General features: G+C 40.3%; 2 protein-coding genes across 3 annotated transcripts in view; both read right to left on the bottom strand.

Annotated features, from left to right (window-relative positions):
- Positions 1 to 445: 445 nt before the first annotated feature.
- On the bottom strand, positions 446 to 17,104 carry tbc1d5 (TBC1 domain family, member 5). Of its 2 annotated transcripts, none has more exons than XM_068333207.1 (22): positions 17,027 to 17,104; positions 13,339 to 13,390; positions 13,002 to 13,117; positions 12,259 to 12,316; positions 11,987 to 12,095; positions 11,697 to 11,786; positions 11,282 to 11,356; positions 9,948 to 10,015; positions 9,748 to 9,850; positions 9,253 to 9,341; positions 9,080 to 9,130; positions 8,864 to 8,933; positions 8,135 to 8,307; positions 7,896 to 8,038; positions 7,248 to 7,354; positions 5,434 to 5,519; positions 4,609 to 4,922; positions 2,862 to 3,070; positions 2,572 to 2,671; positions 2,272 to 2,351; positions 1,910 to 2,167; positions 446 to 1,722 (listed from the first exon to the last, which is right to left on the bottom strand). In XM_068333207.1, the coding sequence occupies exons 3-22, from the start codon at positions 13,096 to 13,098 to the stop codon at positions 1,438 to 1,440; spliced, it is 2,565 nt and encodes an 854-aa protein (XP_068189308.1). In that variant the 5' UTR covers positions 13,099 to 13,117; positions 13,339 to 13,390; positions 17,027 to 17,104; the 3' UTR covers positions 446 to 1,437. The 2 variants fall into 2 exon arrangements, with proteins under 2 accessions (XP_068189308.1, XP_068189309.1); XM_068333208.1 differs by having other exon boundaries at positions 1,549 to 1,722; positions 1,849 to 2,167.
- A 2,233-nt stretch (positions 17,105 to 19,337) lies between these two features.
- Positions 19,338 to 19,948, bottom strand: part of satb1a (SATB homeobox 1a) — a 12,871-nt gene continuing 12,260 nt past the window's right edge. The window contains exon 11 of the mRNA XM_068333205.1: positions 19,338 to 19,948. This exon is cut by the window's right edge and continues 1,343 nt beyond it. The gene's annotated coding sequence lies outside the window, so the exon portion shown is untranslated.

Below are 19,948 nucleotides of genomic sequence, written 5' to 3'. Positions count from 1 at the left end.
GAATACCGCAGCACTGAAGACGTTAAGTGTCTGTTAATTTGCTTCGCATTAAACTTAAATATCCCAACAGCTACTGAATCGTTGTGAAAAACTTTCATCTCTGTCTGCTTCTTGTCTGACGTTTCCTTACAAACACGTTTGACTGGACATCTTGACAATAAAAGGACTTTTCTAGATGTCATGGTGTTCTCTGGATGAACTGTAATAAAAGCGTTCTGTTAATGCAAACTCAAGAGTTAAGATAAGAACACTTGTGTCCAGAGTCGACTCCTGGTCTCTGTCAGAAACACGAGACAATAAAGACGTCATCCAAGACAGCTGGACAAACCTCCTTTGAAGATTTAGATGTAATAGGAAGCAAAGTGGCTAAAAGAATTGGTATTGCTGAGAGATGATTCTCAAGGTCAGAGTCTATATCTTTAATATTTACTCTGACAGTGTAAAATATAGCAGGGTTGTAGGTGTACTGTGTAGCTGTGACACACAAATGCAAGCGCAGCATTCCCAAACAGACAACTTTAATGTGTAGCAAAAGCAATGTAGTTTTATCTTCAGTTAACTATGCTGACTTGACAGCTAAAGGGTATTCTTCGTACGAGCTGCTTTTACACAGGTTTCCACAGGACGCAAGAAAAACTCAGGTGTGACGCGAGGAAATTAAAACCGTCCATCATGTTAAAATGTTCACATTGGAATCAATTTAAAAACGAGCAAACAAATGATTCCATATTTAATATTTTTTGTCCTGGAAACTATAAAGGTTAAAAATATTTTCTTTAAAATTAAAAAAAAGAAGAAAAAAAAAAAGAAGCTATCCTAACAAATAAGATCACAGAGTCAGATTTAGTTTTGATGAGAGGAGGGTAATGTGGTCAGAGGCACTAATTTAGGAGGAGAAAAGGCTCAACACAAATGACAGGTGGACATTGTTGTTCTTCAGATCTCCATGTTCAGAGTAAACCTATCAAACTACCAGTCATTAGTCATATCCTAGAGGAGTCCTCCCCTTATGAAAAACTGAACTTTGAGGTCCATCTTTTTACAGAAAGCAGATGGTGGCAGGGAAAGGAGTTCAATGGCGCCCTCTAGCGGTGAAAGAGGGCACTACCATAAAACATGGGTTTCTGAGATGACGACAGACTGGCGTTGGGGGGGGTGGGGGTGGAGATGACGTAGCATACAGCATCAGCTCAGACAGGACTCAAGTGGCACAGATGTCAGGTTAAGAGAAAGACTATAAGGTATTTGTGACTGGATGTGTCACAAACCACATGTGCAATTTTATGGGAAGGAAGGGGGGGGGGCGGACAACAGCCCTGGTGATGCTCCACCAAAAACTGCAGGTTCTGCCCTCCTCATCCAAAAGTCTTTTTCTTTTGGATCACAATCTTCAGATAGGAGGTATAAGAGGAGGAGAGGGTGGCGTGGTTTCCTCCTTCACAGATCGTTCGGGTTCACAATGGTAAAGTCAGAGTCCTTGCTATTCGTGGAGCCCTCGTCTGGACTGGAGGAGCCCGAAGTGAGGCCCGCCATCAAGGGGTCGTGGAAGGTCCCAGCCGCGCCCTCAGGCTCCATCCGGACCAAGCTACGCCCTTGTCTGATCGGAGGGGTGGACTCGGCTCCAGCTCTTCCAACTCCCTCCGCGGCCTGCAAGTCTCCGTCTTGGGACACGAGGATGTAGTCGTCCCAGTTTTTACCCTCGGAGCCGAGGGAAGAGGCCGCCTGCGCAAAAGACACGAGAAAAAGAATTCAATACTGGCACGTAACATCTGTTGGTAAGAACCTGTATAAAGAATTATACTAATAGATGTAAACTCTAGAAACAAAAGCCTGGGATCAGGATCTGACCTGTGCTGACCGTGCGGAGCTCCAATTCCAGCCGCCCACAAGATGACTGTACACAACTTACCTGCTGCTCAGGTGGAGTTGTCGCCTGCTCCTCCTCTTCTTTCTCCTCTGTGCTCACGCAGCCATCCAGACTCGGATTCCCGCTCTGCCCGTCGTCTCCTTCCTGGTGGTCGCTCTGTTGTTTAATGGAACTCAGCGCATTTTCGGCAGCAGCCATGGAGGAGGTATAGTGATCATCGGCAATGGTGATCTCCTCGTTCTCCTCCGTCTCCAGCTGGCTCTGGTTGAAGCGGAGCGCCCCTTTGAGGATGTCTTTGATCTGGCGGGATGTAGGAGGAATCGCCGGTGTTCAAAGCGCCAGACGTTTAAGAGTGTTGACAAATATTCACATCACGAACATTAACGTGAAGTAAATGTAAAAACCTGTTTGAGGCCAGCCAGGGACACCAGGACCTCATCTTCTTTATCCAGGTGTTCTTGCAGAATGACATCCTGGATTTTACCTGTGAAGATATAATAAGCAGTCAGTTACTGATCTACACATATACTCTATGAAATACCAACAATTCAGCAAAAATAGACCAATCCACACAGGTTTAGTAATCTACAGCATGATAAACTGTCAAACTTGAATTCAAATGGTACATCACCCAGAAAGAAAAAGAAAAAAGACCCATCTTCAAGGCTTTTCGTATCTGAGCTGAAGGTTTCAGCTGTACTTACAAATGTGAGCATTCATCATCTTGGCACAGTATTTGCTCATGGCCTCCAGGTCATTGATCTGGCCTTGCAAGAATGATACCTGGGCTTCCAGGTCCTCCTCCTGTGAATAACACAAACACACAGGTCAAAAAAAGACAATAAAAAGTGGTGTGAAATGAAATGGAGCTCGGCATCACAGAGCAAACAGAAGGACAAGGAGGCCACCGACGAAGGATTAGGGTTGAAAGTGCGAGACAAGATGGAGAAAGTGAGAAAAAATATGTGTGGAGACTGAAGACGAATCGACCCACCGTCTCTTTCTTGCCCATGGTTTTGCTGTGGGAGCGAGAGCGAGTGATGTTGAAGAAGGAGTCCTTCTTGGTGGCGGACAACGGCGGGGAAGAAGTGCTGACATCACTCCCTCTAGAGGGAGGGAGTGGCGGGGAGGCCGTGGACTGAACCCTCCTACCAGAGAGGCTTTCTGTGCTGGGAGAGGAGCTGACCGTTCTGGAGCTCTGGCCTGAGGAAGAGGTAGAAAGACAAAGGAGGAGACGACGGTAAACAAGATTGCTTTCGAGTGGAAACAGAATGTCTGATAAAAGCTCGCTCAACTGCAGGGCTTCACATGATGGAGACCTGGAGATGCGGTTAAATGCATAAAAATAGTTAAGCGAGCCGGATTTAAATTTTTATTTTATCATACTGATGTTCAGCAAGATTATAACAAGTGGCAAATTGTGATAAATGGTGGGGAAATAATGAGATGTTATTAAATTGTTTTAATGTACAAATTAAGGAACGGCAGATTGTGACAAGGAATATAGACTTTTAATTATAATTAGAAATTGTACACTATAAATTAAATTTGCACTCAAATTATGCATTCATAAACTCACAGTAAAAGTTTCCCTCAAAAGTAATTTCCCACATCATAATTATTCTCTTATTCCATCTGGAAATGATGAATGTATAACTGAATTTTAAGCTAAATAAACTGGCTCCAGCCAATATCAGTTGAATCTGAGGAAGAGGAGGAATACAAAAAGGAAAGGGTGCCATTTCAACACATGGCTGAGGCATTAACAAACACTCACTCACATTCACCAATTATCCTGAGTGATTTTTTGGACTGAGGAAGACTGAGTCCATGCAGACTCTACAGTCAGATCACCTTTTTGTGAGTCCATTTATCATTGCTACGCTGTCTGTCAATGCACCACACACATTTACCCCTGCTTTGGTTTTTACAGTTTGTTTAAAAGCATCATTTTGGAAGTCAAATGCATAAGCAACCGGCTGCCTAATGATTAAATAAAACCCAACCCACAGGGCAACAGCAGAAGCTCTGATTGGCCATTTGTTTTGGATTCCGACCAATAAATCCTCCTGCTGCTGCTTTGTGAATTATACCGATTAATTCAACAGTCAGATGCAAATTTATATGACTATCAAACATAAATTTGGATTATTCTAGGTTGCCAGGAACGAGAGAATTTCATTTTCCCCAGCCTTACAAACAGAAAACACGATAACAAAAAAAATACAATTATTGTAATTAATACAACAAACCATGAAAAGCTTTTTGTGAACATGTATGAAGCTATGCTGACAGCAGGCCCCACAAATGATCCTTTAGTTTTACGCTTTCAGTTGGAATTCCTCTTGTGGCAACTATGAGCGCCCTCTGCTGGACAACATGTGTCATTACATTCTCCGGAGACTGCTCTTCATCACACAACAGGAACACACATGGATGACCAAAGACAACCTGTGTGTAGAAATTCAACTACGTTGGCACAAATACAATCAAGCTGTTGCCATAGTAACGGATACCTTGTGTTTCAATATAAATCTGGGCTGGGTGAAAGATCTGAGACATCTAACAGCCAGTGTAGTCAAAACTATTACTTGAAGATGCACACAAACCAATTTATGCAGATTACCTGCACAGGTGTTAATCTGAACACGCAGCTACACAACAAGTAACAACACAGTAAACTAAAAATGCTTGATGTTGTTGTCTTCAACAATTCTGGAGTTTTGTGTCCTGCTGCTCACCTTTGCTGAGGTGCACAGGCATGCTCTCTGATTTGAGAAGGCGGTAATGCTGAGACTGGGTTTGGCTCTGGGTTTGAGGTGGGGCGTGGACTGACGGCGGCTCTGCAAGCGGGTGAGGCAAGACAGGCGGAGGCGCAGACGGGGGGGAAGTGGACTGTGAGGAAGAAGAGGAGAAGTGCGCCTCGCCGCTGATCGGTGTGATACCACCAGAGCCGACCGCGATGGCCGGAGCGATGAGCTTCCTGCCGAAGCTCAGCAGGCTGTTAGAGACCTTGTTGATGTTGAGGGGGGCTGTTTTTGAGTAGGAAACTGAGCTGGAAAGACAAAAAAATATATGTAAGTGGGTAAGAAACAGAATCACTCAGGCGCTCTCAAATGACTAACAAAAAAACACTGAAAATAATTTCATATTGACATTTAAGTCTTCATGACATTTATCTGCTGACAAAACCTGTTTTAAAAGCACTTCCCTGCCACGTATTTGTGTAAAAAAAGACTGTAACACAGCCTCCCCAAAAATAAAAGAAAATATCTGTTTCTGAAGTGTTAACTGTGATTGAGTGCAATGCTCATGAAATTTTTTGACTGTGAAAAGACAATTTCTTGGATTTAAGTTGTGAATCAGGAGTCTTGCGGGTTAGTGATGGTGTTACCTTTATTCTAAAAACAGTGGAAGGGATGAGAGTTCAGGAAACTAGAAGAACAATACACACATTCGTTCTGTGTATATTTTTATACTCTTTTTAAATTTAAAAACATTAATGTTGACATTTTCACAATCTCAAACATAAAACTACAGCTGTAGAGCACTACTGTGTGTTGTACCGTGTCTTGTTCATCAGGTCAGCCCCCCTTGTTTTGTAGTAATCCAGGTTCTGTTGGAACTGGTAGTTAACAGGGCGTGGATTGTTCTAGAAAAGCAAGGATGGGGGGGAGAGGGAAATCTGAGCATGTGTGAAAACCGTAAAACACATCAAGCTAGAATCTACGCCAACAAGTGAATAAGAGCGCCTTGATGTTTCTGAGTCAGTACAGACGAGTAACAAGCCTCTTTCTGCCCTAATGATGCCGTCCCCCCCCTGGGTGTAACTGATTTGGCACGGTGCGACATGGTCGTTCACCTGGGGGAAACACTGTCATGTTGGATCAGCACCTTCCCAGAGCCCCATCCCAGAAGAAATGGCAGAGAGCACCGTGGTGAGTTGTTGTGTTTGAGTGTGTTGGTCAGTGAGTTTGGAGGCAGTTTGTTAGGGGATGGTGGGGCTTTATCTGAGGTCAAAGAACCATACATAAATAACTGGTTTATCCTGCATCCAAAAAGGTAAAGGGAGGAATGTGGTGCTTGAAATACAAAGCCTCAGGGGGTGTGTTGCCAGGGGAAACCGAGATCAACAATTAAGAACGTGGGAAAATGAAGAAGGCTACAAGGAGGAAAAGCAGAAGACATTTTCACTGTCTTCCAGACAACAGTCCTAAAGCAAGAATTCATTATATTAAAAGGAAGCAGCTACCAAAAGTGGTAAACAAGATTTAAGGGAAGAGAATCCAGAAACAGAAGAGAAATTCGGACGTTGCAGAATTTCTTCCCAGTGCAGGTGAAATCTTTCAGTTTTATTTCTGTTCTTCTGTTTACTGATCAATCATAAAGCAAAAGTCTGACCTCTCACTCCTTTCAGCGGTGCTTGGATTCACCCGTGTTTGGATATTTGCACTTGCGTAGTAATATTTCTCTGTTTCATGTTCACACGAGAGTCAAACTGTATTAAAATTCATGCATACACCCAAAAACTTGCAAAATATAATTCACTGAAAATAAAATGATGAAAAGATTTGGAAAGACAGAATGTAAATGTGCCGATAGTTTGAGCTCGGCAGTAATAATTTTATTTAAGTCCATTTAAGGTTCATGTTCTCACAATCCCAAAGCTCCCCATCAGCCCTGGTTGTCCTCCGTGTAGGGTAGTGGCTCCCATTCCGTTCATGAATAAAGGGGTAGTAGTTTTCTAACCCTTCAGACGGGCCTTCAAACACCTATTTCTCTTTTTTTTGTACCAGTTTTGTTATCATGGTCAGATTTGTCACTAGTTGAGAGTTTGAACGGTTGATAATTGTAGCAGCAACAGGTTTAGATGGAACTCTCATATTTTCATTTTCAAAACAAGGATCTAATCTGATTCGCAGCTGCAAAGAGATTTGCTGCAAAACTGCTGTGGGAGTCAGTGACCTGACAGAATTCAAAAACGTCTGTAATAATTATCTGAACCAAAATGGAATTTATCTTCGGATGATGTGAAGAATGGCTTTCCATTTCCTAGATTACAATTTCAACCACCACCCTCGTAACCTCTTGTGTGGGAAAGAAACATCCTGATAGTTCAAACTCGATTCCTCTGTGCTTTGAATTTCATTTCAGATCATCTACATCTCTTAGCATAAAGCTACTCTGTTTTAAATCAAGACAAAAATGCATTCAGTGAAGAATTCAAGCTGCCCTTCACCATTTTAACTTGTGATATATGAAACCACTTCATTTGCCACGCTGTGTCCAGGTATTACACAAAACTATCAGTTGATTTTGCAAACAAAATCATACATGATCATTTTTCCAGTCCATTATTCCGGTGTGTTTGTTCGCTTACTTTAGGATCTCGGAGGAAGAGAGCTTTTTGCAGCAGAGAGTTGATGTCTCCTAATGGAGGGTAGTGCATCAGGAGGCCCAGACAGGTCTGAAAGTTACTAGCAATGACTGAAACAGAGAAAATAATAAATGGAATATTAGCGACGCTGAAAAGCAGAAATCTATTCAAATATTTCACAACTCACCACCATTTCTTGGCTTGTTTAAACCAAAAGTAATCAGAAAGCATTCTAGATCTATATTAAAAATGATAACTCAACACCAATAAACCGCCGACAGCCCTTTATCCATGTTTTTTATTTTTTATTTATTTTTTTAATATTTTATCTGTCTTCACGTTATCAGATCTTTTAATCTGCTTTAAGACTTACTCGTTTAATGTTGCTGCTTTTATGGAGCACACCATAATGTGGGTTTTAAAGCGTACTTTTATTATTAGCATTATCATTCACCGTGACAGCTGCTCAGTCCACAGGGTATCATGTTTAACACAGTGGTCACTGACATAACATTATACTTGGAGCAATATGATTATATCTAATTGAGACAAACGAGGTGGTTAAATAACTTTTTCCCAATTAGGCATTTCTCATGAAATTTCACGACACATAGCCAAACTGGATTAAATCATTAACAGATGGGAACGTACGAGCGTCTCGGATGTAGAGCAGCATGGACACAAAGATGTAGTCCACCAGATCCAGAGTAATACTGTCAGCAAACAGGGCGTCCCACACCACCAGCAGGTCCTGCAGCGGAAACTCACGGCCAAACAGCAAACGTACCCACCGGCTGCAGGACAGACAGACGGACAGGCTGACTGTTACATGTGTACGGCTGAACTTCAGAAAAAGCACCTTGCTGATCAAACTGGAGGTTGATACTGACATGCCATAGATTTGCGGGGCGATTTCGAGCCGGTTGAGGTGCATGTGTAGTTCTATGTCGTGCTTCTTCACCAGCTGGTCCTGGATGCGGTTGACTTTGGTCACAATGGCAACAGATGGCCCGGCATCCTGGGGCCGAGCAAATGGGATGCTGGTCAGCATCTCTTCTTTACCCTGGAGGAGCAGACCATTAAATAAAAACATTTTCTCTGGTAGCATCTGTGTTCACACGATTAAAAAGTCAGATATTCAGAAAAAGACAAATTAGGACACAAAAACGTAATTTTAAGATGAACAGTTTGCAGGTGTTCTTCTGTTCACAGTATCTTGAGTGCTGCTGTAAATCCAGCATTTTCTTCTGTTGCTAGTTCAAGTTTAAAACACCAATGTATGTTTTTTGTTGTATTTGTGTACTCCAGTATTGAAACAAAATTTCTATTAAACCCCCCCCCCCAATTCAAATAGTCTTTTCTTTATTAAATTGTTCTAGTGGCATATTATTTGCTCCAAGCATTGCATTTGCCATTACCATGGTAACCACAGGTCTCTAAATTCAACAGGGTTGAAGTCTTGAGGAAAAGTGTATTAATAGCCTTTGTGTAGGCTTTTTATGTATAATATCATACCGTCTATGCAGTCATTACAGTGCAATCAGCCCATATTGTGTTACAATGCACACTAATTACTGTAATTATACAATGTCAAAAGTGGTTGATGAGATCAGACTGACCCTTCTCACTTCCCTCTCAAAGCTGGAGAACCAAGGCTCTGCTGTTTCCATCAGTTGTGAGAACATGGCACTACAGAAGAAGGGGTGTGTTTGTGAGCGAGTTTTCAGTGGGTGGAAAGAGATGAATAAGGAGCAAACACACATGTAAGCCAATTGTATTTGTCAGAAAAATAAACCTTTCTGGTATCATCTGACCAATATTAGGAGATAACTCACTAGGCATCATGCTCTAGGTACTCTGGGTTCAACAGACACTTCATCTCCTCACTGTGGAAAAAGAAAGATTCCCAACTCTGAGCTTCATCCAAATAAATACAGAAACATTTTGGATATTGATTAGAGGACATTCAAGTCTAAAGGTGTAAGAGACTCAGGTATGGGGAACCGACCTGGGGGTGGCCGTCTCGTTGGCATGCTGGAAGGCTTGGTGGTCACAGTGCAGGACAAACACTATGGGAGCGAGCAGTTCATGCATCCCCTGCAGGCAGAAGCACCGACGGAGGTAGAGGGAGCGTCAGATGTAAAGACGAAAAGGGGAGAGAGAAATTACCATTCATTTGTGGTCAGTCTTTCTTTAATGGTGATGCAGGAGATTTATAATCCGTGATGACAGGTTTCATTTAGATATTGTTAGCCGCTGCCCGACCATGTGTCACTTCCAGTTTGCAAAAAAAAGATGCTGCACTGGCAGACCATTCATTCACCGTCACCCGATAATGACGGTTCTCTTGTCTGAGCCCACCGGACACACACAGCCAACATGTTCAGACACCGGCTCAGTAAGGCAACACAATCAAGAACATCATTTACAGCTATTAAAAGAAAATCAGTGTTTGCCTTTAAACTCTAGGCTGTGCGGACGAGCAAGTGAATGTCAGTCGTACCTGTTTGTACAGCAGCTGTTCATTTTCTCTGGCGTAACAGAACAAAATGTCCGTCAGCTTAGTCCTCACGTCCTCGTCCTGGAAGTAACGGATCTCAGGGAACCTTATAAAATACACAAGAAAGACAGGAATGGTGTTACACCACAATGATTTCAAGTGTATGGCATGAAAGGAATAAAGAGAATGATAGTGAAACTGACGTTCTCAACACGTCCTGTTTGATCATCCCCTTCAGCTCTTTATCCTGGAAGAATTTATTCCAAAGGCTCTGGACAGGAGAAATGTGACAAATAACCATTACCGACATCATAACCATCAATCCTGAGGACTACAAGGAGCTTCTGTGATAATACAGTATGCTAACAATGACCATCGTGTGGAAAAAATATATCAATTCATTACAAAAAGAAACGACCCAAAAGATCTTTCCCATAACAGAAATTTAAAGACAGGATGTGTTTCTACAGGCTTTCGAATAAAATACTCCAGACTGCATTTTTCAGTTCTGTCCCTGATCAATCAAGATATTATAAGACTTACAGACGCGATCAAAAACGGATTGCATCTGGTAGTTGTGGCATGTAACAGTTTTTGGTTTGACAAAAAAAAGCTTTCAACTGATACTGATCCCAACACGTTTTGCTTTAATGCTAGTTTTGCTTTAATGCTAGTTTACAGGCTGGTTATTAAGGTTAGAATCCATTCATTTTCTATTTACTCAGACACCCTTTAGTGAACACAAAGACACAGCGTTTGCTTAATGGTTACACTTTTCAGTGCGGTGCTCAGAAATTATTAGGTTTAATAATAATGGAAACTTGTTTAATAATGAATCTTAATAACCATTAATCATTCTTTTCCTTTCTACTTTTTAATTGGTGCCCTGCAGTATTATTAATTTCACTATTAATCTTAAATAATGATTATTTTGATAATCATAATTTCATAATAATGAATAGAGCCAGTGGGCGTCACTGTGGCGCAGTGGGTAGCGCTGTTGCCTCACAGCAAGACGGTTGGCAGGTAAAATCATTCACCTCCCACTGGAGATGTGGGAGAAGCAAGAGGAGGAGTAGAATGTAGACTCATTGGATAGCCTGAAATTATTCATTGACTTGCAGGACAGAGTGATTCTGTGTATGAAAATACATCTCTCTGCCCTCCTGGTACATTTTCAGAGGTATTTTCCCTTTTGTATAAAACACCCACTGACTTCAGCACTGCAGAAGAGGAAGAGTTCATTGATGTCACCTCTGATTCAGCAGGCTGCAGTTTGTTTTCACACCCTACATGTGTGAAGACAAAGTGCAGCTCCTAGGCTGTACTACAGCACAAAACAAGCTGATTTCAGTAAGTGAGAAATTGAACAAGACGTGTGATTGTTGCAGGAAAAAAACTCCATTAAACGCATTGCTACACGACATGTCCTCCTTTCCTGCTTGGACCAGGCAGAAAATATAAATACAAATATTTTAATATAAATATTAAAGAGAAAATGAGGAGGAGAAACACACACGCACACACACACACTCACCCCCTCATCCTGGGATAACGGGTTGTTGACCACCAGGTCCTGCTGGCCTTTACCTTTGCGAGGATTGGTGATGTGCTGCAACAAAACAGATAAACAAATACATAAACAAACACTATACAGTTGTCAATAATGGCCATTCAGTGCAAAAAATGTCCCGTTTCTATTTTGCATAACAAATTGGTCAATTTTTTTTTAATGTCTGTTCTAGTTCAGTGAGCAGTGATTACTGTGGCGACCCCTGAAGGGAAAAGTCGAGAGGAGAAGAGATTATTAAAAAAACCCTATAAAATATAAATATATCAAGCCCCAATCATCTACAGATTGTTCTATCGACACAAAAAGCTTCAGCGATTTAGAAGAGCACATAATACATTCCTGTCTGATGAGGGAAGTGACCACATGGTGGGGCTCTCACCGTCTCTTTGATCTTCTCATACTGGTTCCGGAGCTCCTTGGTTTTGTTGATCCATTGCCCCTTTTCTTCTGGAAGAGCCTCCAGATACAACTACAGAAAGGCAGTTCACAGTTTACCACAAGCATCCACAACAAAACAGGCAGAAACACTTTCAAACTTAACTCTAGGACACTATTTCCACCAAAGATTTTCCACAAGCTGCCAGAACTGCAACATTTTCTGGTGCAGGAAAAATTGCCAAAGCTACTTTAATGAAATGTGATTGGGCGGCCAATCTATTTGGCAGTTACCTTCCAGCATACGCTCCGAAAGCGGCTGCTCCTCAGTCTACCGTTGATGCCTGCCTGCCGGATCCTGGCCAGGTAATTACTGTTGAGGAACAAGTCGTCCCATTCTTTCCTGCACGGGGGAAAGGAAGCAGAGGACAAGGAGATTTATGAGCTTCTCAACAGAATCTGGGCACGGTATTCCATCTAATGTGTCATCTAGCAGTAAACCAGGTAGCTGGAGCGATGAGTTTGTGCCAAGAGTTTATGGCAAACCCACACAATAAAATCCTCACCTGTAAGAGAGGCAGGTTGAATGAGGGTGTGAGTAAGATCTGCTGTCAAAAGATCCTCCTGGTGAAACAGAAAGATGAAGCAAACAACAAACATCAGATTCTGAAATGAAAAGCATCGTTCTTGAAGTTTGTAAAAACGTAAATCCTGACAACAACAAGCAACTGACCTAGTATTTATGGTTTTCAAATGACCTGTCATTTATTTTGAGGCCTCCTTTTCAAGACGTTTACTGGAGCAAAAAGGGCCAGGAGCAGGGAGAGTGACAAGACCGTTCCCCCTTTTGTTTTCATTGGCAGTAATAAGTCTAATTTGGCCCTCAGGTGAACATGCACTCAAGTCAGAGAGCTGTCCATCAACATTAGGTGCAAGAGTGGATCATTCCACAGGGACACTCAGTATGAATATTCATCAGTTACACAACATGCTACCCACCACATTTTCTTTGCCGCACACGTAAACATGAAAACAACCTCAACCTGGGAGCATCGCCAGAAACGTCTGTGACGCACACTCGTAAGCTCATATTTTTAAAAAAAAAGATCTGTTACTATCTAGAACCTCAACGCTAACCTTTAGTCATCATTCCTCCCTGTTTAATATCGGTTTAACATTCTAGCATAAATGGACCACGAGCAGGACAGCAAATCTTATTAAGTCTCAGCGTGTTTTGGCCGGAGTCTTATCACTAAATGTCTTTGCAACAGGTTATATTTAGAAATTTGAATCAGGTTTGGTAACTTACTGCCGTGGTTCTTGTTTAAATTATGCAGAGGGTCAGCTATCTCCTGCTGCTTGTCCGTCTGGAGTGGGTGGCATGTCTCGAAATTGGGGTGCTGCATGACGGCAACCCAGCTGAACCTGGAGATGTAAGATGGAACCCCGAATTAAGTCACGACAGATTTTATTGAAACGTCACATCATGCACTCAACACTGAGATCAGCCTAAACCTCTGAGATTAACTTTATCTTTTATTTAACCTGAAAAAAACAATCCTTTAATATTCCTCAATGGGAAAATGTGCTATTTCTACATCTATCTAGTACCGAACAGCCTTAAACTGTTCACTGTCAGGACTTACTGTTACAGTCTTGTGATTCTTCTCATCCAAGACTAAGAAGAAAAAAACGACTCTGTGAAAAGACAGAAGGGAAAATAATAAAATATCTTCACAAGGAAATAAAAATCACTGTTTTTCCTAAAGCAACAAAATGGAAGATAAAGAGAGCAGAAAATTCTAATGTTGTCAGTTGACAGTCATGCATTCATTAGACAGATAGAACATACATACTTTATTTTTCAAGCAAAAAGGTCAAAGCATTTCAAATTCCCCAGTTTAATTATTTTCTTTGTTTGTGATAATGACACCTTTAACGTTTTGGGTTTTATATTGTTTGTGATATAAAACTGAGTACCAGTACAATGACCACCTGTCTACTACAATGACCACCTGTCACTAATTATTTTTTTGCAAATTTTTTAAAATCTTTTTTCATTTTTTTGAATAAATAATACAAAATATGTAACCCACAGAACATAGGGCATTCCCCGACATTGGACTATAGACCATTTTTGTTTGCTTTTTTTTCCCCAGGCCACACCTGTCACTACTCCTTGACATTTCATTGGTAACAGATTACGTAAGTCCTCAACAGGTTACTCAAAAATGAAACAAAGAGTGAAATGGAACTTTTCGTATCTGTTTTAAAACTGCTAAATTACTAGATTTATAGTGCAGTTAGTCCAACAACTCAGATAGGTCAAATAAATTAGTCATCATTTCATTCATTTTTCAAACAAATTTGTAAAGCATTATTTGACATGTTTGTACTTTGCCCTGAAACTGTGGTGGGAAATTGTAATGGCAATATTTTTGACCACTTTCATAGATTTTATTGAAAATATCAAACACAACAACATTAGCATTGACAGCCTGGAGCAGCAAACAAAATTGAAAGAATATTTTATGATCTTAAAGGTCACCATTGTTAGTGAAAGATTATGTGTTAACTGCATTTTCTAAAATATACACAATTATGCAACTACAAAATTTCATACAATTTTAATTCTTGCTTGGTACATTTTTAGCCAAAGCGTTTCTTCCAAAGTTACTTCAGCTTCTTCAAAACTTTCTCCAGGGCATCACAATCTAGGTTAACCAACTCAGTCTCAGTTTTTATCCGGCTTGGGATTATTCCTAGTTTATGAATACGGTTAGCCTAATACATACGCCTACAGAATAGCAAGCTTCCAATGAGCATTATGTTTTCCTTTGCTTTATTAATTGTGGAAATAACACAACAAAGGCATTTCTTAAACCTATTAGCCATGTAAATGGAACACCGCTCAATAAATCAGCTCCACACCCCATCAAAATAGAAATAATTTTATATGCATAATGTATGTGCCTGTTTTCTTGGGAAACATCTGTTCTCCTCAAAGACTAATGCTCTCTTTAAGTCTGAGGGGTTTTTCTCCCTTCTCTCATAAAAAGGATATTATCCCATGTAATAATCGTAACTAATTCACAACTGTACAGAAATACAGAAGAATAATGTGAATAGATATCTCCATTAATAGTTTCCTTCCTTAGTCGCTCTTTGAAAAATTGGCCTGAAAGATTTATCAAATTCTCCAGAGATACTACAGACAAAACAGCTGTGAATTTTTGTTCATATCATCAAAATTTGCTTTGCACAAAGTGGCAAAAGATATTATTAGGGCCATTTTCCCACCACAGACTAGCAAGCACATCTACGCACTACAATTCAAAAATAAATTTTTAACTCTTAAGAGGCCTTCAATTGTCTCTCATTTTTTGTATGTGCAAGTCTTTTGTGACTGAATGAAACCTGATACAGGTAAAAAAAAAAAAAAAAACTAGAAAAAGAAAACGAAAGGCCTTGCTAAAGTCGAAAGCCAGTCTTCTCTGAGCTACTTCATTACTTCTTCCCAGGGTCGAACATGAAATGACATCCCAACTTTACTACATAATAATCAAGGCAAATTAGCTTCTGCATAATTTAATCTGCAGCACCTGGAGACACCTCAATAATTCAAAACACGAATCTTTCATGAAATAATCAAATCAATACATAATGGAATGCATAAATAAATCAAAAGACAAATAACTCTGCATCCATCTGTTCAGGGGTGAAGGATCTGTTTCTGGGATTTACAACAACTGCCTGTAAAGTTGAAGCCACAACTGTAGCATTCCATTTCTTTGTTCCCCACGTTAAGACGTCTCAACATCAAAGTTATCGCCTCACTCATGGCTACAAAGAAGATGCATGTTTTGAATTGTGTAAACCGCACTGAGCAAGCTAGACATAATTTACTTGAACCTCCTCTTTCGGTAATTCTCATTGATCCCTGAGAAATCATTTCATTTTTTCCTTAAAATACACATTCAATTTAAAAGGTGCCGCAACTTTCACCAAACTGGAGCCTAAAACTATCCTGTGCTTGTTCGTTCATTCAGTCATTCATCATTGGGGCAGGAAAATACTGCCAAGCCTTCAATGAAGTTGCCAAATTAACAGATAGTTTCACAGTGTCTTCAAAATGCAGGGGCAGGTTTTTCTTGTTTATTTGTGCAGTATAGTCGTGTTGAAACACCCATTAAAATCTCTACTTCCTCTACTTCAGGAAACAGAGGACCCTTTAGTCACATGATGTGCAAGAGCTTAAGAACATGTTCGGACCTTAACCTTGGAAAAATACTGCAAAGATTGTTAGAGTGATTTACCAAAAACGTGATGGTTGATTAAATCTGACAAATATATGTCTGCAGGTCAAAACTATTCAAAATTATAGGGGAAAAAATAAAAATGTAACCCCAGTACGTCCACCTTTTTATTAAAACCGGACAAATTCTGATCTTCAGGTCTATTACGACCATAAAATAACATGTTATGGAGTTGCAGGAAGTAGAGCCCACAGGACAAAATGTTAGGAAGCTGTTGCTCAGGAGGAACATAAAACATAGAACAGAAGAAGCCTTTGATCGTTCAGGAACAAATTAATTCAGTATCATATGCTTCCCCACCACTGTTACACAAGCTATCCTCTCTTGTAACTCCTGAAAATGTTATTTTGTCTTAGTCAAAGACCTCTTTTTTCCCCTTCACTAATCTGGAATGCAGACATTTGTGCTGACCTGGTTCTCTGAAGTGTGGAGAGGTGCGTGAAACTGCATTAAGCCGTGGAGGCGGGCGGTGCTAGCTTCTCAAGCCTCTGCTCTCTGAAAGAACAATTATTAAATGTGTCTGGTAGGACATATTTAATAATTGTTCATGTCAGGCCTACCTGACACGAACGCTTCAACCCATAACACACAAGAGCAGACGATATTTCGATCATTTGAGGTCAAGTGTAGGCAGTGTCCATCTTCGATGCACCACGGTTGATGACAGCTCCCCCCCGGATGACCGACGCAGGCAGGGCGAAACGCCAAAGCACCAAGCGTGAACATGACGTACAGTAAAACATCCAAATGACAACCCGGTGAAATAAATAGACAATAAAACCTCGTGTGGACGTTACGTGAAACTAATTACGACGAAATATAGCAGCTAAGCTAATTGGACGCTAGTTTAGCAAGTTGTGCCCGCACCGACGCAGCGGCCTGTCGGCACTCAACTAGTCCAGGGCGCGAGACAAACTCTTAACATACTCCCTCGCGACACGCGCGCGCGCCCAGAGGCTAGCACGAGGGCGGAAGCTGGCAGGAAATCAAACAGAACACGCTGTGGGACACCAGATACCTGTTCGGATCACGCAGGACTCCTCATTCTGCCGCAGCGGACTGTCTGCCGATTTGTAAACAGTAACGGGTCAGGCGGATGTACTGACGATCAGCTGACTGATCACGTGACCAAACGGAGGACGAGGCTCCCTGCAGGCAGCTTGGAGACCGACAGTCATTCACCAACCACAGAAGAAACACGGGTGACTATAGTCGTATAACACAGTATTTTCAGACATCGAAATTTAATTTAATACAGATAGACGTTACAAAAATACACAAATTAAAGATAATAGCAAATTAACACACGTGGAGTGGGGAAATCGTGAAGGTTTTGTGAAAGTTTATCAAGAAATTATATTGTACTTAGTGTAAAACTATATGTACATGTTTATCTTAATATATTGTAACAAATAACTAGATACGTGATATTAATCATTAACTATTACCTTACACACCAGTTATTGATAATAATTGTTGTTATTAAGCTTCATCAAATCTATAGTTCATACATTTTTCAGCAGGTCAGTTTCGATTAATGTTTATCCATTAGTATTAACTTTAAAAAAATACTTGATCTGTAATTAGACTGTAAATTAATGACTAGAAATAATTTATTTCATGAAGATAAGAAGTCAAGCAGTAAAACAGTCATTGGTTTGAAAACACAGTGTCTTATGGAACAATTATGGAACAATGGAAACAAATGTGATTTTCTTGTTAAGCTGGTGAATAAAGCATAATGTAACAGTAAAACGATCGAAATAACTTTCACTGTGTTTTAAAATGTGGTTAAAGAAATCACATAGATTTGAAAAATACAGCATATGCACTGCATATTTCCAGTAATAGATGAACATTTTCATAGGTAGACCACTGAAGGTTCTAAGATCAGTAGGCTAATTGACCACAAAGGGCATCCAGACTGACAGTTTGAGGTCGAGGAATAGTGCCTGTAGCCTGCTTTGCCCATTCTAAATCTAATGCCAGTCTCATTTGACTACTTCAGAGTATGCACTTGTACTGTAATTGCAGCAATTTCTGAGGTCAGACACATATAGCTGTGGAGAGCTTTTTTCTTTATTACGCCTTTATTTCCAAGTGTGTCTCATAAATAGAAATCCTGAATACAAACTAAACCAAATCAGGAAGATCCATTGTACAAAAAGGATTTTTGGTGTAAAATATTATTAACCAATTCAATGTGTGCATTGATAGCTAGGTGTGTGAGTGTGTGTGTGTGTGTGTGTGTGTGTGTGTGTGTGTGTGTGTGTGTGTGTGCGTGTGTGTGTCTGTGTGTTAGGGGTTAATATAAAGTAGTAACAACGACCATCATCGCCATTAACATCATCATCATCATCATCATCACAAGAATGGCATTTCAAGAGCACTATTATCATCATTATTACGGCTAATATCACTGATGATGAGGCTGTCATGGGCCCTTATTGGCCCTTCCTAAAGCATCACCATGGAAACAGATGATAGAAAAGAGCCTAGCTTTATTGAATTATTCTATATGCTATTCTGACCAAATGGGGCTTGAACGGTGCACCACAAAAAGTCCCAAGGAGAGACAGATGACAATCAGGGGCAGAGAGGGAGACGGAATCACAGATTGCAGGAGCAGTCTGGACGAGCACAAGGATAACAGCGAAGGGGTGGAAGATAGAAAACACTCGCAGCAGTGAGGGACATGTGATGAACAGAGACATAGATCCGCTGGTACAGAGAGCTCTGCTGATCATCACAGAAGAATACTGTGTTATTGGCAACAACGACAGCAATTCACCAAAACGGACATACATAGCAGGAAATCTTCAGTATTAGTATTCAGTATTATTACACAGACAGCAGACTTACAACCATTTAATAAATCTTTAATCAGTCGATTATAGCAGGCTTCTTTTAAAATAGTGGTCTGTAAAAATGAGCTTCATATCTGATTTGCTTCCCTGCTCAATTCAGATAGTCTTTCTGGTTTGCTATTTTTAAATATAATCTCATATATTCCAATGAAATATTTCCAAGTGCAAATGTCATTTGCTGATATTATGCTCCCCTGCAACAAGAAATTCATATCTGTTATTTGAAAGCAGAAATAGCATTTGGCCTCCCAGTTATCTCAGCCTCTGTGTCTTAAGATTCTGTTGAGCTTTTTATTCCTGGTGAAAAGTGACAGGTCACAGTTGAGAAAAGTCAATATATATGAGAGGGATCCATGAAATGTCTGTTAAATAAAATAAAGAAAATTCTAACGTTGACAAACAGAGTTAAAAATCCATCCAGAGGTCCGGATGCTCAAGAAAATTTTATTGATCTCACTCAGATTTATGTCCAACTAGAAAATCAGATGCTCACAGTGGATTGAACATGCAGTACAATCATCAATGGGCGTTTATTTCTGGAAATGCTGTCTCTTAATTCTAACAGGTCACACCCTTAAAGCATTGCTTCAATCCTTTGCTTCTAACCCACCACCTTGATGAACATCAGATACTTCATACTCACTTCATACAGTGAATCATAACATGAGAATGAATTTTAAAAAAAACTCTTCAGGGAAACATAGAACGCTTTAGCATAATGTTGGCCTTTGTTACAGTTTGTACACTAAATCAGTACAACATGACAACCACAAGATATGTAGACATGATGCTCAAAATAACATTTTTACGAGTATGGATTCATGCACAGGTTGAAATGTTACATGTAAACTATGATGTGATCAGGAGCAAATAAAATACCGACAAAACCAAGAAATAGGAGCAATAACTGATTCATCTGCAGTAGGGACACTTTAATTATCTGTACCGATCGTATCGAATTTGTCTATTGATTTACTCAGCAGGACTGTATAAATAATGTGTTCATCTACAAAAGCGTCGGTTCCAACTCCTATGAATTTCTCATAAATTCATCTACCATTTACGTATTTAAA

The sequence above is a fragment of the Antennarius striatus genome, chromosome 14 (assembly GCF_040054535.1).
Source record: "Antennarius striatus isolate MH-2024 chromosome 14, ASM4005453v1, whole genome shotgun sequence".
NCBI classification, from domain to species: domain Eukaryota; kingdom Metazoa; phylum Chordata; class Actinopteri; order Lophiiformes; family Antennariidae; genus Antennarius; species Antennarius striatus.
The sequence above is the reverse complement of the archived record's forward strand: the minus strand, read 5'-3'. Positions and strand labels throughout refer to the sequence as shown.

Excerpts from the sequence above, each read along its gene's own strand:
- tbc1d5 (XM_068333207.1), bottom strand. The coding sequence starts at position 13,098 with ATGCAGCACCCCAATTTCGAGACATGCCACCCACTCCAGACGGACAAG. Across the intron at positions 12,317-13,001 it reads TTTAAACAAGAACCACGGCA|GAGGATCTTTTGACAGCAGA; the intron begins GTAAGTTACCAA and ends CTGTTTCACCAG. Across the intron at positions 4,923-5,433 it reads GACCTGATGAACAAGACACG|CTCAGTTTCCTACTCAAAAA; the intron begins GTACAACACACA and ends TTGTCTTTCCAG.